General features: G+C 38.2%; 1 protein-coding gene across 2 annotated transcripts in view; it reads left to right on the top strand.

Moving 5' to 3' along the window:
* Nucleotides 1–25,495, top strand: part of LOC140171751 (A disintegrin and metalloproteinase with thrombospondin motifs 3-like) — an 84,626-nt gene that overhangs the window by 55,402 nt on the left and 3,729 nt on the right. The window contains exons 11-21 of one of the 2 annotated variants that reach the window (XM_072195069.1): nt 1,123–1,239; nt 4,519–4,658; nt 6,404–6,467; nt 6,830–6,941; nt 7,578–7,711; nt 11,429–11,564; nt 13,294–13,374; nt 14,535–14,698; nt 21,023–21,332; nt 22,243–22,381; nt 23,793–24,270. In XM_072195069.1, coding sequence (XP_072051170.1) covers nt 1,123–1,239; nt 4,519–4,658; nt 6,404–6,467; nt 6,830–6,941; nt 7,578–7,711; nt 11,429–11,564; nt 13,294–13,374; nt 14,535–14,698; nt 21,023–21,332; nt 22,243–22,381; nt 23,793–24,270 — 1,875 coding nt within the window. Of the gene's footprint in view, nt 1–949; nt 1,064–1,122; nt 1,240–4,518; nt 4,659–6,403; nt 6,468–6,829; nt 6,942–7,577; nt 7,712–11,428; nt 11,565–13,293; nt 13,375–14,534; nt 14,699–21,022; nt 21,333–22,242; nt 22,382–23,792; nt 24,271–25,495 lie in introns of both variants that reach the window. The other variant, XM_072195070.1, reaches the window with a different exon arrangement.

Below are 25,495 nucleotides of genomic sequence, written 5' to 3'. Positions count from 1 at the left end.
AAAGGGATTGTCAGGTGGCACCTTCTTGGATGTATCCTATGGTTGTTAGGTATGTCTTCTAGATCATATTATATAGGCACTTAACAAATTCAAGTGTGCATTTGAAAAGAAAAAAATTACAATTTTTATGGAAAGTTCTACAAAACATCTGTTAGGTCTATATGAAAGGCTCTATGATTCAATGTTTTGTTTGAATCATAGCAAAAAAAACTGCTATTGACATAATAGTTCTTATATAAGTTTTAATGCAGTGCAGATGTGTTTCATGTACTGGCACTCCAATTAATTATTTCCTTATGTAACAAGTTACTACAATAAATATATTTGTTTGCATGATTAATGTTAGCAGAGTCCATTTATAATGATTGTTTTTGAAAACAATACACTGTTGTAAGTTCATCCAATCCAAGGTGTACAAATTGACTATTCTTTTTAAACAGTCGCTGTGAACTCAAGTTTCTTCAGTTTTCTTACAAACTGTTTTTTTTCATAGTGAATCGGATGCAAAAATATGAACAGAAATGTCATTCTTAGCTATATGAAAACTCATGCATATTTTCATATCACAGATACAACATCTTTTTCTTAATCCCAAAGTACCCCAAAAGTAGCCTCTTCAATTCCTTATTTGGGCATACAAATGAAATTAGCAAGTAAAATGCAATGATTTATGTAACTGTAGTTACTATTGTAGGATTTCCAATTGAATAAACGCAGCTTTCATCAGCTGTACTCGATCCAACTGCGAACGTACAACCTTGGATACAATGCTAACCAATCACGAATGCGTTGGCATGGTTAGATTCACTTCCGCGTTACTCAAACACAGTCGCACACGCTGGCGTACCGTACATCGCGCAGTGTACACAAAAAGTCATCACGCCATTGAAAGTTGCGTTCATTCAATTGAAATTCCCACTATAATTACTTTGATTATTTCATTTTCTAGTTTGGCGAATACAATCCATGTGAGCAGTTGTGGTGCGTTGATATCCACGATCCATATTATTGTAAAACTAAGAAAGGACCACCACTCGATGGAACCACCTGTTCACCCGGAATGGTAAGGCATTATGAGCATGTTGTATGACTTGTCGTAACTTTTTGCGTTATTTTGTTTAGTTTGATCAGTTCTATGACAATCCTTGTGAGAAGTTATGGTGCATGGAAATGTATAATCCCTATTGCCAGACTAGGAAGGGACCGCCCCTTGATGGAACCGTGTGTGCTCCAGCAAGGGTAAGGAGTACATTATTCTTTCGGTACAATTACCAAATAGGGTGCAACTTGCTAGACTTGATCCCAGTCCTCGTTTACGGAGTTTAGGGTTAGGGTAGGGCAGTCTTGTAATAAGACTAGTAGAGTTGCACCCTATTCGGCAATCGCTCCATTCTTTCGTTCATTCATTGGTTCTGGTTCATTTATTCATTCATCATTCATTCATTTCAACCTTGCTCTCTCTCTCTTGTCAGATGACACCCATAGGCCCAGCTATGGCTCTTACAAGAGTTTGACATCCACCCTATCTCTTGCAGGGTTCCCACAGTCCTTGAAAGTCCTTGAATTTGAAATCACCTTTTCAAGGCCTTGAAAGTCCTGGAATTTTCATTAGTTTGCTCAGTACAACCCTTGTGAGAAGTTATGGTGCATGGAAATGTATAATCCCTATAGAGGCAGTCAGCCTTTCGCCATCTTGTGGGTACAACTGTTCTGTGTGTTCATGCGTCGGACAATACGCGCAGGGCGCAGCTTGCCACACAGCTGTTATCACGCAACAACTCTGTGATTTTGCTGTTCACGCATGGAGATCGAACGACCATCACAGCGTGTACCCACAAGATGGCGGCATATGACGTCACGCTGATGGTCTCTATTGCCAGACTAGGAAGGGACCGCCCCTTGATGGAACCGTATGTGCTCCAGCAAGGGTAAGGAGTACAATATTCTTTCGTTCATTCTTTCGTTCATTCTTTCGTTCATTGGTTCATTCATTCATTCATTCATTCAACCTTTCTCTCTCTGTCAGGCCTGTAACCAGGATTTTTTGTGGGGGTGCTGATTTTGAAAAAGTGGACTTCTTTCCAGGGGGGCAATTCTGTGAAAAAAGGACTTTCTTCCCCAAATTTAGACCTTTTTGACCAAAAAAGCTTTTAAAAATCAAATTGTTTGGACTTTTAGTATACTATAGCAAAACCCCCTGGCTACGGGCCTGGATGACACCCATAGACGCAGCTACGGCCTTTAAAAGAGTTTACATCTTTCGTTCATTCTTTCATTCATTGGTTCGTTCATTGGTTCATTCATTCATTCATTCATTCAACCTTTCTCTCTCTCTCTTGTCAGATGGCACCCATAGGCGCAGCTATGACCCTTACAAGAGTTCAACATCCACCCCTGTCTCTTGTCATGTATGTGGTGGCTGCCATATGTCCACCTGTCCAATTCTTAATATCATCAGTCCATGATGTTGTTGGACATCCCCTCCCTCTGCATCATTTCACTGCTCATAGTGGTAGTCATTGTGACGTCAACACCACCATCTTGTGGGTACGGAGTGCCTTGTTGCTGAGATCACCGCGTTGACACTTGACTGAAGAGGTGCGTCACATGCCGCAACTTCCGCGTAATCGGGGGCGTAATGTCTAACACATGACATGCAGAACGGCAGTACCCACAAGATGGCGGATCCTGTGGAAAAGGCTGACGCCGCTATTGAATGATCTACTTTACAATGCTGTCCTATTTCAGGCTTGGGCGATATTTTGATTAATTTGAAATTAAATGTGATTGAAGTATCAACATTTTGCTTTAATTGAAAGTAATCAATTGATTTTTCAAGCAAAGAGATTTTTAAGCAATGTTTTCAACTGATATTTTTTTTAATAGTTGCATCATTTAGATGATAATTATCTGAAATTATGTGTTTCTCCACTTAAAATGAACAGCAATGTTTAATAGTGGGATAGCAGTCACACAATATTTGATACATTGGAAATAATCGATTAAAAAAAAATTAATCAAAATTTATTGTTTTTAACAATCACCCAAACCTATCCTCTTTTCTCATTACATGACCAAAGTAATAAAGCTCTCTTTCTCTCTCTCTCTCTCTCTATCTTACTCTAATTGTTATCCTTAAAATCATATCTGTTCCAATTTGTCCAAAAACCAGTTATGGATCCTGAGAAATTGCTCACATTTCTTAGGCATTGATGTGCTTATCATTTTAACCCTGGCAAATTTTAGACTCTGTGGAATGGCCTCTGTTTTTTGGAATGTTGACCATATAATAGGAAGTGGTGCTCCTTGCTATTACCAGTCTTCTAATTTTGGTGGCCGGTACTATCATTTCCGATGTTAAAGCCATAATGTACAATCTTATAATGCAAAATTGGTAACATCTTTTTCACACTTGATTTCTTTTTGGCACATGTAAATGCATGTCCCAACTTATACTTAAATTGAATCAGCCAAATTGTTAGGTCAACAAAGCAATTTTAACCCCCATAGAACTCCATATTGAATGGCCAAAGTAGCCAGTGAGGTTTCTTTCAGGCACTTGACTTTGTTACATCGACTTAAAATGGACAGAAACCCTTTCTGGCAATTATTACTAATATATTTCTGCATTTTGGGTGAAGAATAACACATTGAAAAATTTGACAGAAATCGTACATTATGGCTTTAATGAATGATCCCAGAGACTCAAAACTCCTCTACCTATAATTTGGTTCACCTCAAGTTTGGTAGTGACGTCAATGCTTTTTCGTGGTTGCACCGCAAGCTTGCCGACTAGCCGCCCCTGTACGTGTGCGTGTACACTCAGTGCTTTTATCTTTACTCGCGCGATTTGATACTGCGGCAAGCGAAATGTGCACATACGTCACTACCGAACTTAAGGTGAACCAAATTATACTCTTGTCTTATGTCCTTCCATAATGAAATCATGCTCACTTACGGTGCGGTTCATTCATTCATCTATAAGTCTGAATGATGATTGTCCCTCCAGCAAACACAGAACGTTTTTGACATTATTCGTAAAAGGTTAGACAAAGGTTGCCAGAAAACATTCAAATTCATATGAAGGGTATAATGGTATGAAACGTTTTCATAACATTTTTTGAAAACTTGTTTGACAACATTTTAAAAATGTTGTTGTAGTGTGTTTTCATACAAAACATTTTTAAATGTTTTCATGACGTTTATAGAACCCGACATTGTAATTTTAGTAAAACGTTTTGACCAAAACCCAAAATAACCCATAACCTGTTTAAATCATTTTAAAAACATTTTGTGTTTGCTGGGCTACTCTGAGACCATTAGCATCGGGTAAGATCTTATACTCAAGTTCCCTTATTGTTTTTGACAAATGTGGTTATTTGACTTTAGTTTGTAACTTTTTTGAAATTATTTTGTTCATTAATGTGTACAGTACAACTTAGTATAGAGTTTTACGCAAAAGTTGCTGAGATACGCCAAACCTTCATAACAGTGTCAGCGATATTATTGTTTTTCTAGTGGTGTATGCAAGGAGAATGTGTGTATACAGATACAGAACGCCAAGATGGACATTGGAGTGACTGGTCATCATGGAGTGAGTGTTCATATAAGTGTAGTGTGGGAGCAGAAGTCAGGACAAGAGAATGTAACAACCCACCGTAAGTATTATCAACAGTGGGGGGAGGGGGGGCAAGGAGGGCAGTGGTGTATGCAAGGAGAATGTGTGTATACAGATACAGAACGCCAAGATGGACATTGGAGTGACTGGTCATCATGGAGTGAGTGTCCATATAAGTGTAGTGTGGGAGCAGAAGTCAGGACAAGAGAATGTAACAACCCACCGTAAGTATTATCATAAGTCGGAGTGAGTGTTCATATAAGTGTAGTGTGGGAGCAGAAGTCAGGACTAGAGAATGTAACAACCCACTGTAAGTAGTATCAAAAGTCAACAGATGAATGTCCTAAGGGATGAAATCAAAACTCGTCCGGTTCCGCCTGGTTGCTATTGTTCTAAACAATGGCAACCAGACTGAACCGCTGGTCAACCGCTGGTCAAGTTTTGATTTCATCCCTAACTTGGAATGTAGCTAATTATTCATTGGGAGTGGTCTAGTTTGTAGACACATATTCTGATTGGACAATTGCATGATTTCGTATTATCATAAGTCGGAGTGAGTGTTCATATAAGTGTAGTGTTGGAGCAGAAGTCAGGACAAGAGAATGTAACAACCCACCGTAAGTATTATCATAAGTCGGAGTGAGTGTTCATATAAGTGTAGTGTGGGAGCAGAAGTCAGGACAAGAGAATGTAACAACCCACCGTAATTATTATCATAAGTCGGAGTGAGTGTTCATATAAGTGTAGTGTGGGAGCAGAAGTCAGGACAAGAGAATGTAACAACCCACCGTAAGTATTATCATAAGTCGGAGTGAGTGTTCATATAAGTGTAGTGTGGGAGCAGAAGTCAGGACAAGAGAATGTAACAACCCACCGTAAATATTATCATAAGTCGGAGTGAGTGTTCATATAAGTGTAGTGTGGGAGCAGAAGTCAGGACAAGAGAATGTAACAACCCACCGTAAATATTATCATAAGTCGGAGTGAGTGTTCATATAAGTGTAGTGTGGGAGCAGAAGTCAGGACAAGAGAATGTAACAACCCACCGTAAGTATTATCATAAGTCGGAGTGAGTGTTCATATAAGTGTAGTGTGGGAGCAGAAGTCAGGAAACAAACCATTTGTTTATCTTCTCTCTCTATTCCTTCCTTCTAATTCTTTCCTTTCCTTTTTTTACCCAAAAATCATGGTGGAAGTTAGGGTTAAGGTAGCTGACTTGGATACTACACCCTTGCAGAATAATAGCTGATGTGTCAAATCAATCAGGTCTATTCATTTAAATCTTTGCTGACCATAGCACCTTCCTTTTGGGCTACTAAAATCAAAAACTGTCAAAATTTAGGGAATTTTCAAAAAATAAAGAAAAACATAAGAATTGTTACAATTCTTATAAGACTCTTAAAATAGGTGGGGAAAATATGTTTTTTAGTTATGATTAAAGATTTAAATAAATAGACCTGATTGATTTGACACAGGAGTTATGATCCTGCAAGGGTGTTGTATCAGTTGTAATAAAATCTTTGTTTTCAAAAGTTTGGCTATTTTTGTAATTCAATGGGATTTTGAGATGACAAAAAATGGCATAAGTCAAAACTGAATGCTTTGTTGGACAGAATTCAAACTTGGCAAGTAAGGTTTTCTCATCAATATGCACATCCTACTATTATGTCTGAGGAGCAAGTAACATTATATTATAAATTGTAAATTATGATATATCATCTACATCTCAATACTGTTTATAGTCAATAATTTACAAATATTCATTATTTTTGTTTTATTCTACAGACCACTTAATGGAGGCAATCCCTGTAAAGGACAAAGATTGGACTATAAACTATGCAATACACAGGTATGTACATTCAACGGTGTTCAGCCACTGAATGGGGGAGATTGTTTTATAATATTTATCAAGATATCTTAACTCTCTCCATGCGGCTGGGTGTCGAATGTATCATGGTGGTAGTTATGCTGATAGTACAGCCTCGAATTTGGCAACAATCTGTCCTAGCAGGACTCATGTTTGTTTCCACATGGATCACAGGTACTGTCATTTTGGTCCATTTATGTGTGACAGAAATTACCGAAATTATACAGGACCAACAACTTGACATTCTACCCAAGTATATGAACTACCTAATTCATATGCCACTACCAAAATTATATGATATAATAATGGTATTTGGCAATTGGTTTTGCATTTTTGTCTTGTAGGATTGTAAGCACAGACCAGCAGACAGAAGAGCGTCACAGTGTGAAGAGAACCTAGCTAAATGGCAATTTAGAGGACGGACTCATACATGGCTACCACATGAAAATAGAAATAGTAAGTCAACACATGTATATACCGTATTGTTTGTAATAAACGCCCGGGGGCATTGCATTTTTCCAAAAGGGGGGCATTTATTGAAGGTGAATTGTCAGTGAAAAAACTTGCTCCTGTAGAAAGGAGGGATACTAATATAGTATTATGACGACGCCCATGGAAAATATCATTTTCGTGGTAAATACATCTAAATTACACCCGTAAGTGCATCATCAAGCAAGAATCTGGTGAAATTCTACCATAATTAGGCAATGGAATGGATGGAAGTGTGAGTCATAATAGGTTTTGTCCATGCAATTTAGCGATCGTCACTGACAAGACTGATGCAAGTTATACATGTTTTAAGCTTGACATTTTTGTCAATTTTTCACAGAAAAATTGGAGGGGAGTGTTTATTAGAGGGAGAGCGTTTATTACAAACAATACGGTAGTCTGTGACATTATAGAGAGGGGTGGATATGAAATAATTGCCATCTTGGTTTAGACAAAGATTTTATAAATGAATGAATATCATCACTTGCTTTTCATTATAGATGTTGAATCTGCATCATATGCAAAAAAGAAAGATGCTAGGATCACGAAATATGGAGGATGCAACATAGTCATGCTAAAGTATATTTCTTTTTTCTTTATCAGGGTCCTTATCATGTCGTTTAACATGCATATCAGAAGAAACCCGCGATGTCGTCATGACAGAGTACAATGTTGCCGATGGGACACCTTGTTCCTATGACGATCATGAAAGTGTGTGCATCCAAGGAGAGTGTATTGTGAGTAGACCAAAGTTTATCATGACTTGTAATGTTGTTATTGTGATTTTACACATACAATTTCAGAATCGTACATTTTCATGACCATTGGAATCAGCATGAAAAATGCATCAAATTAAGTACAAACAAGTCTAGTATTGGTTCAGTGGTTCTTAAGATAGCTCTTGATATTTTGAGAAAATATCTCTTAGCTCCTAACCCTCTATGATATATTTATACCAGCTAGTACCATCGGTAGCAAAGTTGAATCCTCATCATTTTTCTCTGATTATTAATTTTACAATAATGGTTTGAGGTTTAGGACATTCATATTATGAATCAGAATCACGGTTATTTTCAGCTGTATTTTTTCATCACACTTTTCCACAGGTTAACCACACTCTTAATGTGGGGGTTACAGTTCTTAACTTCTGGGTTCAATGTTTTCATCAAGGTCTTCCACAATTATAGGTGAAACCAAACTCTTAATGTGGGGGTTACAGTTCTTAAGTTCTTGGTTCAATGTTTTCATCAAGCTCTTCCGCAATCATAGGTGAAACCACATTCTTAATGTGGGGGTTACAGTTCTTAAGTTCTTGGTTAATGTTTTCATCAAGCTCTTCCGCAATCATAGGTGAAACCACATTCTTAATGTGGGGGTTACAGTTCTTAAGTTCTTGGTTCAATGTTTTCATCAAGCTCTTCCGCAATCATAGGTGAAACCACATTCTTAATGTGGGGGTTACAGTTCTTAAGTTCTTGGTTCAATGTTTTCATCAAGCTCTTCCGCAATCATAGGTGAAACCACATTCTTAATGTGGGGGATACAGTTCTTAAGTTCTTGGTTAATGTTTTCATCAAGCTCTTCCACAATAATATGTAGGTGAAACCACATTCTTAATGTGGGGGTTACAGTTCTTAAGTTCTTGGTTCAATGTTTTCATCAAGCTCTTCCGCAATCATAGGTGAAACCACATTCTTAATGTGGGGGTTACAGTTCTTAAGTTCTTGGTTCAATGTTTTCATCAAGCTCTTCCGCAATCATAGGTGAAACCACATTCTTAATGTGGGGGATACAGTTCTTAAGTTCTTGGTTAATGTTTTCATCAAGCTCTTCCACAATAATATGTAGGTGAAACCACATTCTTAATGTGGGGGTTACAGTTCTTAAGTTCTGGGTTCAATGTTTTCATCAAGGTCTTCCACAAATGTGGGGGTTACAGTTCTTAAGTTTGTGGTTCAATGTTTTCATCAAGCTCTTCCACAATCATAGATGAAACCACATTGCTAATGTGGGGGTTATGGTTCTAGTTTAGCAGAGGATATCAACCTTATGAACCTATAATGGTGTCTATATTGAAGATCTTGAACAAATCTTAAGAGACACTATGCCAACACGATTTTAGTAGCTTTGAAGGAGTAAGTATTGACATTCTGTCAAAATCAGATGGAACTGGGCAGCACACATGAATGACATATTATGTATCACATACCGAATAGGGAGCTTCCCATTCCTCTGTGGTATCAGCTATTCAGCTTATAGCACTGGTAGAGCTTTCTTTGCTGAGCAAAATGAAGGGTCTCTGAAACCAGAATTCATACAGAATATGCCAGATTGAAGAAAAGAATCTTAATGGCCTAAAACCCAGTCATTGTTTAGTAAAATGTGATACTTCAGAATGACTTACTGAACTTGAAGTTTATTTAATTCCATTGAGAACTCAAACATGAATCCACACACCCCTGTGGAATATTTAGATTAAGTCTTCCACAGAGGGAGTATATTATTCAAATGGAATTGGCTCAGGGTAATAAGTTTGAAACCCATATTACCCTATGACTTTACATATATCTTCTGCAACTAGAGTAATTCAAATGGGAGTTATCCAATTGTCTATTCTACTTAAAACTCATACTCCCTTTGTGGAAGTCTTTAGCTAAATCTTCTACAGGGGAGTGGTGACTTTGATTGGAAATGCCCAGTCCAAGCAGTAATTGAGACATGCAGAGAAAGAAAGTAAATATGTGAATGGCCATGCAGTAAGAAATTTGTACCTAGAAAAGCTTATGGCTTTTGCAAAAAAGAAAAAAATAAATTTGGCGGATTTTTAGACAATCGGGCAATCTGAAAATTAGTATAAAACAGCATAATTTTCCTTAATCCCCCCACCACCACTACCACCATCAGTGGTGTTTAGGGGGTTGCATAAATCTGAAAGAGGGCTGAGCCCCCAGCAAGAAAAGATCCTGGACATGCCGGTGACCATGGTACAGTGGTAAAGATCTGCTATGAAGATTTTTTTGGGATCGGATGGCGGAACTTCAATATGGTGATTTAAACTGCTACATATAGGCTAACTGCCTATTGTAGCAAAGTACATTATAACCCACAATTCCTGAAGGGAGGGAAGTGGTGTGACATTTATTAATATGCTTTCAATGTCTATAGGCTATGACTGATATATAAAATGGTCATGTCATTTATCATGATTCATATGGGCACCCACATCTGTTTTAAGTGTAAATGACAAACCACATTTCAACATGTAGGCCTACTATAAGGATTTGTGTAGGCTCAACTATTTAGGGGAGATCTGCTGATTAAGATCTTGTAAACTTTTTTTTTCTAATGTATTTTTACAAGGTGATGATTGAAGTGGCCCCATCTATGTACTCCCCATTCCAGAAAAATACAGAATTTTTTTTTGGATTAAAAAAATATTATCCTGTTTTTTCCAAATAAAACATAGCTAAATCCTAATCCTTTAGTTAGTATGGCAACTGGCAATGAAAGTAAAATTTTAATATTTGGTCAATTTTTGGAAATAAGGGCCAAAAACATGCATTTTTAGGGTGTTTTTCAACCTTTTTCGTATTCTGTGACAATCAAGCACAAAGACTTGAACAAAGACTAATAGTTATGCATTCTTATTTTTGGAAAACACATTCTCCAATCTTTTTCATAACCAATTTGCAAAAGTAACAAATAATATTAATATTATGAGCTAACTCTTACCCTATACTCAAGATTTTGAATGCTTAGACTTGTGCCAAGTCTTACAAGTTTGTGATTACAATTGTAAGAAAACATGTGAAATTGCATGTTTTTGGACCATTTCCCTCAAATTGCAAAAATATTCAAATTTTACTTTCATTGTCAGTTAGGACTAACTAAAGGATAAGGATTGAGCTATGTTTCATTTGGCAAAACAGAATAATATTTTTTAATCCAAAAAAATTAGTGCTGTATTTTTCTGGAATGGAGAGTAGTACTATGTTATGCATGAAGTGATACATTTCCAGTGGAAGTGGTTTGTGGGAGTATTACTACTTGGCAACATTAGCAGTCTGTCTCTTCACGAGATAAAACCAGATGTGCAACTGTCTAACTGCTCTTTCTTTAACCCCCTGAGCACTACCTGCCGATCTAACATTGCCCCTGATTGGTCAATTACATGATATCGTCACTTTAATCACCAATCAGAATGGAGCTTTGCAAGTAATTCATCCCAATTTTTTGTGTGGTGAAATTATTCTAACAATGTTGCTGATTGGGCCAATTGATAATAAAAACTTCTTTTTGGCCAATCGGCAGGTAGTTCTCAAAGAGTTAAATAACAAAGACATATTGCATTGAATATTCTACATTTGAAATATTCTACATTGAATAAAAAGTATACAACAAGCCTTAGAAAAAAAATAAACTGATTTGTTGTTGTTTTTATTTTGAATTTACAGCATATAGGATGTGACAGGCGGATAGAAAACCCAGCCAAAGGAGACATATGTGGTGTGTGTATGGGGGACAACACCAACTGTGATCTCCTCAAAGGATCATATGAAAGTACATTTGAAGAAACACGTTTCAAAAAGAGTAAGACTCACAATGAAAATATTATGGCTTTATTGCATTCAGTTCTGTAGGTCCTATTAAAATGTATTGGGCCATTCCATTTAAAATCCACACTACCTGTGGAAGATTTTGGAAATATCTTCCACATGGGGAGTATGAATTTCAAATGGAATTAGCACATTAATCAACTCTTTTTTAAACTTACCCTCCCTCTGCAGAAGATTCATGATGAATCTTTTTCAGAGGGTGTATGAAATTCAAATAGAGCTGCCTAATGTGCTTATTCCATTTGAAATTCATACTCCCCATGTGGAAGATATTTCCAAAATCTTCCACAGGGGGAGTGTGGGTTTTAAATGGGAGAGCCCATTGATGTACTACTGAACTAATATCATAAATGTTCAGAGTTCACTATTTCACCTGTGATATGAATCATTATACAATCATGTTTGCAGTCTTTTAACACCCTGAGCACTACCTGCCGATCTAGCATTGCCTCTGATTGGTCAATTACAAGATATCTTCACTTCAATCACCAATCAGAATGGAGCTTTGCAAATAATTCACCCCAATTTTTTGTGTGGTGAAATTATTTTAACAATGTTGCTGATTGGTCCAGTTGATAATGAAAACTTCTTTTTGACCAATAGACAGGAAGTTCTCATATTTCAGTTTATACGTAGCAATTGTATGACAGTTTGGACTTTTTATTTGAAAAAATCCAGTTAATTATTTATTTTCATGTAAAAAAAGGTAAACTAGACATAGCTGTGGTCTAAGACCACAAACACATGCTGTGACCCCTTAATGACCTTTGACCCCAAAATATATGAAAACCCCATAGACATTGACTAATGTCAATGCATGTGTGCATGTGGCATCACTCTGGCATGTTATTTGTGGCAGAAGGGGCGTTTTGAAGGTTTTATGGCTTGGACCGGAAGTGGTCATACCTTCTTGGCATTTGGAGTTATGCCCATTTCAGACCAAAATGTGAGTAAGTTAGTTAGACTAATATAGGCTGATACCATTTCATGGTTCAGCAAAAAATGAAAATGGCCCAACATTGGCCACTGATCTTGAAATGTTGTGTAGTCATAAATAACAATTTCTCAAAAAGGTCACTCAACCTGACAAAAAAGTGAATACTGTTGGCTTTTGTTACAGGCCAACCAAATATATCTCAAAAAAGGAACTAACCCCCCTTAAATAATGGCCATTATTCAAAAAGGGGCTATTGTATTACAAATCAGTAAAATGCGTTGGAAGCAGAATTTATTTCTGTGCATTTTGACACCTCATTTGATACAATAGCCCAGAAAACAATAAAACACCGGTCAATTTAATGTAGTGAGGTCCAGATTTGAAAGTTGCACTTACATACAATACAAAAACACTCAAATATTACACAGATTTCCTTCCATTATACTGAATACAAAATCAATACAATTTACTGCAACTTTCAAATCTTGGGTTACATTGATTTAAATGTCAAAACGTCAATATTTAGTCAATTGCTACAAATGAGGTGTCAAAATGTGCAGAAATAAATTCTGCTTCCAACGCATTTTACAGATTTGTAATACAATTACCCGCTTTTGAATAATGGTCATTATTTAAGGGGGGATAGTTATTTTTTTGAGATGTCTAGATGACAGACATATGTCATGTCAAGTACATGGTAAATTATAACATGCCTTCCATTTTATGCTTTTTTTCTTCAATCTTTTATTTTTACTGTTATTTACAGGCTATGTGATCATAAAAAACATACCAGCAGGAGCTCGCAACATTGAGATTCGAGATGTGGGGCTATCAAGCCATTTCATTGGTGAGTTTTGTCAATTAAGTTTTGTTATAGGAGGGTATAGTGAGTGTGTATCAGCTATGTCACTAAGGAGTACACTATTTACTCAGTCATGTATTTGTCAGCAGCATTATCGTTGACATCAGGCCATTTCATTGTTGAGTTTTGTTAATTAGTTTTGTTATAGACAAATCCAAAGAGCCAAGTGATGGTCAGAATTCAGTCGGTCATTACTGGGTCCTGTCTTCACCAAACTGATGTTGTTACTGCCCAATTGGGTGAATCAAATCCGCTTAAAAATGTTGAATTGTATTGTGTTGTAAACTTTCATCATTCTTTTGTCTATGTGTAACACGGGTGATGGAATGCAGTTTATTATCCCCGCCAAGGCCACATCATTTCAAATTTTAGGTGAGATATATTTATGGGGGGGGGGCCCAGCTATGGCTGCCATTGAGGTGTTGGAATGTGTGAAATTGGATTCGTTTATAAGAGGGTATAGTGAGTTTGTATCATGTTATTAGCTATGACACTAAGGAGCACACTATTTACACATGTATGTGTCAGCATCATTATCATCAACATATACACTGCAGGATTCTCGTATGTGTGACTCCGATGACACCACACTGTCACTCCAATTGAAACTACACCCCGGTTTCCCACGCCGTCAGTCCAAAATAGCCGGGTAACCAGCCTCTATATATTCCTCCAGAGTGACTATGCGGTGCGGTGACTTCGGTGTGACTACGGCCAGCAGCTGTAGTCATTGCGTGGTGACACTGCTGTGCTATAATACCCTATTGCTATGTTTCCGACATAGTCACTCTTCTGTATTGACTCCGTCGGCTACCATATGGTAGGATAGGCTGGAGTGACGGCGATGGTGATTGCAGAGTTCCAGTGCCATGTAGTCACTCTGCCGCCAGGAATTGTGTTGTGTAACTATTATAATCGCCTTCAACATGGTTGTCTTCATCATGGTCACACATGAAATGACTTGCACACGATACTGCAACAAATTTGATAGCATGTTCCTCTACAGTGAGAATAATAGAAATGGGTGGTCGGTAGTTATCTAGAGTCAACGCAATGACAAAACCACAAGGAGCTATTAATGTTAAAACCTTTTTTGAATGATCTGTCTTAATGTTAGATTTATGATTCTCCTTTTTTATTCACAGCTATGAGGCAAAAAAACACAAAATCCTATGTTCTCAATAAAAAGAAACGACAATCCAAATCTCACGATTTTGTGTTTTTGGAAGCACGCTTTGTTTATGTCAATGATGGTGATGTTGAATTGTTAGCAGCCAAGGGACCAATTATCAAACCTATTTCAATTGCAGTAAGTAACAACTTCAATGGGACAGGTCTGTCAGGTCACCCGTACCGGATTATTTATTCATTTTTTTTACCAACTCAGTCATTTGATACCTACTATTTCACAGTAACAATGAGTGAAGAAAGTGAAATGCATATTGGCTGTATTTTCTACCCAATATTGAATATTTGATTGAAGTTAACAATATTAACCCCCTGAGCACTACCTACCGATCTAACATTGCCTCTGATTGGTCAATTATGTGATATCTTCACTTTAATCACCAATCAAAATGGAGCTTTGCAAATAATTCACCCCAAGGCAGGTAGTTCTCATGGGGTAAACATCCTTGTGGGTGCACACCAGTAAATAGCTCCCATTGACTTTCTGTACAAACAGGGTCCAGGAAAACGTCATTTTCTTGACTCCAGAGCGACTCAGTTCTTCAAAACTTACTTTTTCTGCAAGTCGAAGGTCAGATGAAGTCATCTATTGTAGAAATTATATATGGAGTCCAGCATTTTTTTCCAGGAAAATGCCGACTAGATCACCCTATAGCCCATACAGCGTACCGCCACCTCGCAAATAGCTTGGTGTTTCTGAAATGTAACACATTTTGAAAGTTTAGCCAAATTGTAATAAAAAGTCAGATCCTGCTCATTTTTCACAGACAATCTATATCCCAGGCCTACATGAGGATTAAATATGAATAAGGGCATAATAGTTGGATTTTAAGCCTTTTCTAATGGATTTAATTCAGTCATCTTGCACGCTTCCTCGTTTAAAACACTGATTTTTCCTCACAGGGTGTAGGAGGCTTGTATTTACTGGTGTGCACTCTAAACAATTTTTATGTTTTTATGTTTATATAATAAATCATAAATTTGGACATTAGTAAACTTAAATAGACTGGTTTCTTTCAGTTTGAAGGGGCTTTTACTATGCAAATCAGCTAATTGACATGGTACTATTTTTAGAATATTTTGCTATCTACTGCTGATAGCAATGACAAAATTAACTAATTTCATGATTTCCCATTTCAATCTCTCTAAATAAGAGCAAGCAAACACGAAGATAAGCAAATTGCATTATAAACAAATGAGGAGAAAATACATGGCCAGTGGTGTAGCATCATAGGGGTGTGGGTGGGGGTGGTTGCATGGGTGGGTGTGGGGGGGTGAAAGGGCATCATGTCCCCTGTCAATTGATTTAAAATTTTGAAAATCCCTGAGGAAAATTGCAGAAAAAGTGCTTGGGTGCCCCCTAGGGCCTGGTGATGCCCCCCCCCCCCCCCCCATAGTGGTCTGTGCCAGGACCCCACCCCCCCCCCCTAGGATATAGGCCTATCATGCTACACCACTGTACATGGCTAGTAACTACATAACATAAGCCCTGGGAGTAGAGCCTGGGTACAGTGATGAAAATTAGCTTGCCTAAAACATGTTAAAGCTGACCAAAAATGGTCAGTGTAATTTTTAAGCTTACCAACATAGTGGCCAATGCAGGTTCCAATCAGCCAATCACAGCCTTCTAAATGCATGCTCGAACCATGGTGGGAATGATTTTCTTGAGCTTTTGCAATTCTATGATAGAGCAGGACAGCAGTGCCAAATTTGGAAGTCTCGCGATGCATGATCATGCGTCGTCTTACAATGCTATAATGTCAGTGATCTGAGTGATCCGAGTATGAATTTCACTGATTTAGGTCCTATTTGTACACAAATCTTACCTTTATACTCCTTCAATAGTCAAAAATCTGCAGGTAGTTTGCTAAACAAGCTAGAAACCACCCAACTGATATGCTACACAGTCATTTGTAGCTTCACTTTGAAGTATTTTATCGATAACAATTTAAAACTCGAAGGAAAACATTGTGACCGAGGTCAAAAGGTCAAAATTGTACAGGGTGCACACCAGTAAATAACTCCCATTGACTTTCTGTACAAACAGGGTCCAGGAAAACGTCATTTTCTTGACTCCAGAGCGACTCAGTTCTTCAAAACTTACTTTTTCTGCAAGTCGAAGGTCAGATGAAGTCATCTATTGTAGAAATTATATATATGGAGTCCAGCATTTTTTTCCAGGAAAATGCCGACTAGATCACCCTATAGCCCATACAGCGTACGCCACCTCGCAAATAGCTTGGTGTTTCTGAAATGTAACACATTTTGAAAGTTTAGCCAAATTGTAATAAAAAGTCAGATCCTGCTCATTTTTCACAGACAATCTATTTCCCAGGCCTACATGAGGATTAAATATGAATAAGGGCATAATAGTTGGATTTTAAGCCTTTTCTAATGGATTTAATTCAGTCATCTTGCACGTTTCCTCGTTGAAAACACTGATTTTTTCCTCACAGGGTGTAGGAGGCTTGTATTTACTGGTGTGCACTCTAAACAATTTTTATGTTTTTATGTTTATATAATAAATCATAAATTTGGACATTAGTAAACTTAAATAGACTGGTTTCTTTCAGTTTGAAGGGGCTTTTACTATGCAAATCAGCTAATTGACATGGTACTATTTTTAGAATATTTTGCTATCTACTGCTGATAGCAATGACAAAATTAACTAATTTCATGATTTCCCATTTCAATCTCTCTAAATAAGAGCAAGCAAACACGAAGATAAGCAAATTGCATTATAAACAAATGAGGAGAAAATACATGGCCAGTGGTGTAGCATCATAGGGGTGTGGGTGGGGGTGGTTGCATGGGTGGGTGTGGGGGGGGGGGGTGAAAGGGCATCATGTCCCCTGTCAATTGATTTCAAATTTTGAAAATCCCTGAGGAAAATTGCAGAAAAAGTGCTTGGGTGCCCCTGGCCTAGGACCTGGTGATGCTCCTCCCCCCCCCATAGTGGTCTGTGCCAGGACCCCACCACCCCCCCCCTAGGATATAGGCCTATCATGCTACACCACTGTACATGGCTAGTAACTACATAACATAAGCCCTGGGAGTAGAGCCTGGGTACAGTGATGAAAATTAGCTTGCCTAAAACATGTTAAAGCTGACCAAAAATGGTCAGTGTAATTTTAAGCTTACCAACATAGTGGCCAATGCAGGTTCCAATCAGCCAATCACAGCCTTCTAAATGCATGCTCGAACCATGGTGGGAATGATTTTCTTGAGCTTTTGCAATTCTATGATAGAGCAGGACAGCAGTGCCAAATTTGGAAGTCTCGCGATGCATGATCATGCGTCGTCTTACAATGCTATAATGTCAGTGATCTGAGTGATCCGAGTATGAATTTCACTGATTTAGGTCCTATTTGTACACAAATCTTACCTTTATACTCCTTCAATAGTCAAAAATCTGCAGGTAGTTTGCTAAACAAGCTAGAAACCACCCAACTGATATGCTACACAGTCATTTGTAGCTTCACTTTGAAGTATTTTATCGATAACAATTTAAAACTCGAAGGAAAACATTGTGACCGAGGTCAAAAGGTCAAAATTGTACAGGGTGCACACCAGTAAATAACTCCCATTGACTTTCTGTACAAACAGGGTCCAGGAAAACGTCATTTTCTTGACTCCAGAGCGACTCAGTTCTTCAAAACTTACTTTTTCTGCAAGTCGAAGGTCAGATGAAGTCATCTATTGTAGAAATTATATATGGAGTCCAGCATTTTTTACCAGGAAAATGCCCGCTAGGTCAACCGATAGCCCATACAGCAGACGCCACCTCATAAATAGCTTGGTGTTTCTGAAATGTAACACATTTTGAAAGTTTAGCCAAATTGTAATAAAAAGTCAGATCCTGCTCATTTTTCACAGACAATCTATTTCCCAGGCCTACATGAGGATTAAATATGAATAAGGGCATAATAGTTGGATTTTAAGCCTTTTCTAATGGATTTAATTCAGTCATCTTGCACGTTTCCTCGTTTAAAACACTGATTTTTTCCTCACAGGGTGTAGGAGGCTTGTATTTACTGGTGTGCACTCTAAACAATTTTTATGTTTTTATGTTTATATAATAAATCATAAATTTGGACATTAGTAAACTTAAATAGACTGGTTTCTTTCAGTTTGAAGGGGCTTTTACTATGCAAATCAGCTAATTGACATGGTACTATTTTTAGAATATTTTGCTATCTACTGCTGATAGCAATGACAAAATTAACTAATTTCATGATTTCCCATTTCAATCTCTCTAAATAAGAGCAAGCAAACACGAAGATAAGCAAATTGCATTATAAACAAATGAGGAGAAAATACATGGCCAGTGGTGTAGCATCATAGGGGTGTGGGTGGGGGTGGTTGCATGGGTGGGGTGGGGGGGTGAAAGGGCATCATGTCCCCTGTCAATTGATTTAAAATTTTGAAAATCCCTGAGGAAAATTGCAGAAAAAGTGCTTGGGTGCCCCTGGCCTAGGACCTGGTGATGCTCCCCCCCATAGTGGTCTGTGCCAGGACCCCACCCCCCCCCCCCCCTAGGATATAGGCCTATCATGCTACACCACTGTACATGGCTAGTAACTACATAACATAAGCCCTGGGAGTAGAGCCTGGGTACAGTGATGAAAATTAGCTTGCCTAAAACATGTTAAAGCTGACCAAAAATGGTCAGTGTAATTTTTAAGCTTACCAACATAGTGGCCAATGCAGGTTCCAATCAGCCAATCACAGCCTTCTAAATGCATGCTCGAACCATGGTGGGAATGATTTTCTTGAGCTTTTGCAATTCTATGATAGAGCAGGACAGCAGTGCCAAATTTGGAAGTCTCGCGATGCATGATCATGCGTCGTCTTACAATGCTATAATGTCAGTGATCTGAGTGATCCGAGTATGAATTTCACTGATTTAGGTCCTATTTGTACACAAATCTTACCTTTATACTCCTTCAATAGTCAAAAATCTGCAGGTAGTTTGCTAAACAAGCTAGAAACCACCCAACTGATATGCTACACAGTCATTTGTAGCTTCACTTTGAAGTATTTTATCGATAACAATTTAAAACTCGAAGGAAAACATTGTGACCGAGGTCAAAAGGTCAAAATTGTACAGGGTGCACACCAGTAAATAGCTCCCATTGACTTTCTGTACAAACAGGGTCCAGGAAAACGTCATTTTCTTGACTCCAGAGCGACTCAGTTCTTCAAAACTTACTTTTTCTGCAAGTCGAAGGTCAGATGAAGTCATCTATTGTAGAAATTATATATGGAGTCCAGCATTTTTTTCCAGGAAAATGCCGACTAGATCACCCTATAGCCCATACAGCGCACGCCACCTCGTAAATAGCTTGGTGTTTCTGAAATGTAACACATTTTGAAAGTTTAGCCAAATTGTAATAAAAAGTCAGATCCTGCTCATTTTTCACAGACAATCTATTTCCCAGGCCTACATGAGGATTAAATATGAATAAGGGCATAATAGTTGGATTTTAAGCCTTTTCTAATGGATTTAATTCAGTCATCTTGCACGTTTCCTCGTTTAAAACACTGATTTTTTCCTCACAGGGTGTAGGAGGCTTGTATTTACTGGTGTGCACTCTTGTGGGGATTCAATGAGTAGGTCCTACCAGGGTTCTAGCTAGCCCAAGTTGAGTGTTTGCTAATTTCACTATCTACTATACAATTAGATTGCTGGCTTGGGCACAATCTTTTTAGTGAACGCAAGTGATCCGGGAATAGGCTTGGGGTCAGGGTTAGCGGTGACCTACTGAGTCCAGGGGTCTAAATTGGCAAATAAAGGGGTCCAGGCATCTAATTCTACACAGACATACAAAATTAAGGGGTCCAAATCATGAGGACCTGCCAAATCAAGATATCCTGGGCCCCAAGACCCTTTAAAATGCTACCCTGCTTGGGGTATGATGAAAAAGTTATTTGTTAATCAGAAAATGGGGGAAAAAGAACAATTTGAAAATAGTTATTAAAAAAACCAAATAAACTGGGCCTAGATTTTCGGGATTTTGACCTGGCCGCGGAGGGCAACACAACAACTTTTTTGGGGGGAGGGCCTTAGAAGTTGCACAATATGGTTACCATAGGGAAATACGGCCAAGTCATTGTTTCCATTTATGCACTAAACACAGTTACTATGGATGAGTTGACCTCAGTGTTTATCAACAAAGGCAAGGGACTGGTAAATCGATATGTTTGAGTGAACCCCATGCAACCACTGCACTGTTCAATAGCCTTATTGTGATGTGGCGGGAGTTTTAAAAACACAAGCCCTGAACAAAATATGATGTGTGCGCATACTGACACTCTGCCAGGCAATTGAAATTGTGATGATGCGTACGCATACTGTCAGGCATTGACGTCAGAAGTCAACTCATCTATAGATTGTTATCATTATTCACTAGCATTGTTATTCACTTGCATTGTTTTGTTGTAGGTGTGCTGGTCACCGGATACAAGGCCTGCAAATATTACATACCAATATCATATAAATCTATTGGAGGACCCCGCTATATACATTGAGGAGCAAAAACCAGTTGTTGTTCCTGATTCAAATTTACCTGAATCAGGGCCAAAAGTCACACCACAAACGATACCCATTGGAGAACGATTGCCACTACCCACAGAACCAAATGAAATTCCAGGATTGGATCCAGAGCTGATTATTCCAGACGTAGGCACCAATCCTGATTATATTTGGGAAGCAACGGGATGGACAGAGTGCACTGTTACATGTGGTACCGGAGGTATGGAATCCACTTTTAGTTTACTCTGAGAGATTGTCAAGAGAGCACAATTAGTTAATTTACTGCATAGCATAACTCTTTAAGGCACCAAAAACAAATGTGTTTGATCTTTGGATCGACCGTCGATACTGCTTCGGTGCTTGTTATTAATGAACTAACAACTAATTAATCAGAATTATTGCTAAATTTATATTGGTCAATATCAATACAGGCAAAGATTCACATGTTATCGCAATTAACAATATTCAATTAATTGATTTCATAAATAATAAGGATGGATCAAGCATTGATGGTCGATCGAAAGATCAAACTATTTTGTTTCTATTGCCTAAAGGGTTAGTACAGGAAAGCCCTGTTTGCAAAAGCTGGCCCAGGCCTGTAACCAGGGGGTTCAAGGGTTTCCATTGAACCACCTAAAATTTTTTTTAAAGGAGAAATGTGAGCGAAATGGCCGTTTTAGTATAGAGATTTTTCACTCGCTTCACACATACTTAAGCCAAAAAAAGAAAGTCTCTCTCTCAGACACGTACCCGTGCGCATTGCTATGTGAACTCCAATTACAGGCATGGGAAATTTCCTTTTTGAAAAGGAATTCCTTTTTTGGTGTTGCCCAAATTTCCGTGTTTTTATTTCTTTTTAGCCCATTTTGAGTATTTTTGCCCTGATTTTACACACTTTTCCCTTTTTTCAGAGTTTTCCTTTTTTTTCATTGAAATGTATTCTCATGCTTGCAATTAACGCTTAGCGTTATGCGTTGGCTGTAAATTTTTTATTTTTTTTACATAATGTTCAATTTTGTTGTTGATATTTTCAGTATCTATCGCGATCCAATTTTGTCTTTTTTGCAGTTTGGTTGATGTTTTATTGTACACATACATTAATGAGTTATAATTTTGTCTGTCTTCTCTAGGTAAAACATTCTACCGTTACCAATGTACATCACGTGCAACGAACAACAGAGTCAAGTATAAATTGTGTGGCCAGACAAAATATAATCCTAAAGGAATTATGAGAACTTGTAATACACAATCATGTAACCCATCACCAAGGTACGTGTTTAGTATTCATCTTTAGTTACATGAGAGTGGCAGCTATAATAAAATTCATGTTTCAGAGAATGGGAGGGAAGTGCCAAAAACATGTGTTTTTTTTAATTTCTAGTTTGTGTGTTTAGGGTTGTGTTTGTGTCTTCTGATTTGCATCAGGGCCATCACCAGAACATAAAATATTGCAATAGGATAAACAAATCATATAATAAGTATATTTTAAAACATTAAAGCTGGGGGAGGGGGGCACTCCCCTTTTTCAGCATCGCTGTCACCGAAAGACCTATATATTTTTACGAACACATGTTCTGTCACCCGACGACCCCCTATTTTTCCATTTGATCTGTCACACAAAGACCCTTATTTTTAAATTTGAACAGCAATTTTCATTTATCACTGATTTTGTTACTTATTTTGAAAAACAAAGAAATTTGAAGCCATTTAGAACTAGAAATTAGATTTTCGAGGTTTCTGTGGCACTGTTTCGGCTCTCACCCAAAAAAAAAAAAAAAAAGGTCATGTTCTCACCCATTGACTCCATATTTTTTACATTTTGCTTTCACCGAATGCCAAAAATCATGCTCTCACCCAATGACCCCATATTTTTTACATTTTGCTCTCACCAAATGCCCCTACACCTATATCCATTTCATATTGAAGTGCCCCCCCTCCCCTGGCCTAAAAGGTGGCACTTTCAGATTAATCCATGCTGAGTGGCATACCTTTCATATTTGAAAATCTCTGGCCATGCATGTGTACACATGCATGTTACCTTTACCTTTTATTCTGGTCTGGATGTCTAATTTGTAATCAAAGTTATCATAGCTGTGTCCAAGTTGGTGTCTGTTATCAAAAGTTGCACCAAGTCAAGTGCATTGCTAACATTCAATGTCAAGTGCATTGCTAACATTCAATGTCTAGGAGAGCGTGGCACAATGGTTAGGGTACTTGCCTCTAGTGCATGAGGTCCCGGGTTCAATTCCCAGTGGTGGCGATTTGCTGGGATATTGACTTGAAAAAAAAAGGTCTGAAATTAATTGGCAAACTCTGTAGATTAAATTCAGACTTTCGCTCTCCCCATGGTTCATTTAGAATTGGGTAAATGAATCATGAAAGTACTCCTTCCTTCGGAGGTAACATTAAGCCGTCGGACCCGTGTGCAGAGAGCCATACCTGTTACAGTACATATATCTCGCAGCTAGTTTCGAAAAGAGTAGGGTGTTAACCCATAACTGTTCCCAACCCGTCCCAGTATTCAAATGGACCCCAATGGAAACAAGCTTCAATAGAGGCTTTCTTGGGTTATCCAGGGTTGTCAAATCAAAGTTTTTGTGTCCGTTTTTTAGCTGATTTTAGTTATGACATACATTAATCTTGAATTCTTAACTTAATACTGTTTAATTTTTCATTTCAGTCCTGAGAGCGAACAACACCAAACAACAAGCAGTTTAAATAGTCCAAATGAAACACCAACTAAGGGAAAGGTTTCAGATGCTCCAAGTGACCACACTACAAGGCCATCAAGTGACAGTGGTGACAATGTGCCAGATGTAACACAAACTGTAGAAACAACTAAAAAACCAAGTTCTGACAGAATTACAAGTACACCAGACAGAATTGCAAGTACACCAGACAGTAGACAAACCACTGACAATGTTACTCCTACTCGAAATGAAGTCCAATTTCTTTGGGAGATTGGACAATGGCAAGATTGTTCAAGGACATGTGGCACACAGGGGGGACAGCTAAGAACTGTAAGATGTCTTAAAGTGCGCCCCTCCGGTAATTCATCAACAAATCCTTTGAATTGTGCAGGGGAGGAGCCCCCGGTGAGACAGGCTTGTAATCTGCAACCATGCAAGGCTTTTTGGAGTATTGGAGAGTGGTCTCAGGCAAGTATTGAATGCACAGATTTAATACTTCATGTAATTTTACACAAAATTAGGGTTAAGGTTATAGTCTGTCCACATAGAAGTACAAAAGTAAATAGACCTCTGAAACTGGAGGTATGAGAATAATTATTTCAGCGCAATGCTTCTTTGGCGCGCCAACTGCTGCATGATTTGTACAGCACACTCTTACGCGTCGCGTCGCGCTGGCGTGTGACGCAAAGCATCGACCGCCGATGCCACAGATTTGGTTTGTACAGACTGTAGGGTAAGTTTAGGGTTAGGATTAGGGTTATGGTTTGGATTACGTCACTGGGCAGGAAAAACCTCCTATGTGTCTATGGTCCCTCAACATGTGAACATGTTTAAGCGAAACTGCCAACAGGTTACATAGGAGGTATTGTTTTAAACATGTTCAGGGGCCAAAGACACATAGGAGGTTTTTCCTGCCCAAACGAGTATTAGGGTTAGGGTTAGGGATTATATTATTAGGGTTATATATTATATTATTAGGGTTAGGATTAGCTTACACAAAATAATTACATGAAGGATTTACCCAGAAGGAGGTTTTTTTTTATCATGCAAATGCTCACAGTTTGGTGGTTGGGTGTCTGGTTACTACATTACGCTGTTGGGCAGGAAAATCCCTATGTACATGTGGCCAATTGAAAATGAACTGCCAAGAAGTTACATAGGTTTTGCTCATGTTCAGGGGCCGATGACAAATAGGTTTTTCCTGTCCAACAATGAAATTGAGTAACATGCATGCATTGAGAGATTCAAATTTGATCCCAAAATGTGGTTGGAAAAATATACATGTGATGGTTGGTCTGTAGGATACTTAGGCTGCATGGTTGAAATTTTGGTGGCTCTGAAAAGGACCATATGTGTATATGCATGTCTTAATGTAGTAGTTATGTAAGGTTGGGTGCATTCTCCAACTACCATGCTAGACCCTAGTTACTTTTCTCTTGAATGAGTTGACAATGATCGAAAGTGCCCTGGTATTTTTCTGATGGAGCGGTACAGCCCAAAAGAAAACCCTCCGATTCACACAATCACCTAAAAATAGATGGTGCGCAGTTATTATTGTCTAAATATAGTCTTTAACGGAAAGCCTTAATGTGGTATCACAATTTTGCACGGAAACTTTGAAAGCTGTAACAACAGGTGAATTTTGGAGAGCCAATTAATTGCAATGCGATACAGCTTATTTTAGAGTGCAATA

This window comes from Amphiura filiformis, chromosome 15 (genome assembly GCF_039555335.1).
Source record: "Amphiura filiformis chromosome 15, Afil_fr2py, whole genome shotgun sequence".
NCBI lineage: Eukaryota > Metazoa > Echinodermata > Ophiuroidea > Amphilepidida > Amphiuridae > Amphiura > Amphiura filiformis.
This window is presented reverse-complemented; position numbering and strand designations above follow the sequence as displayed.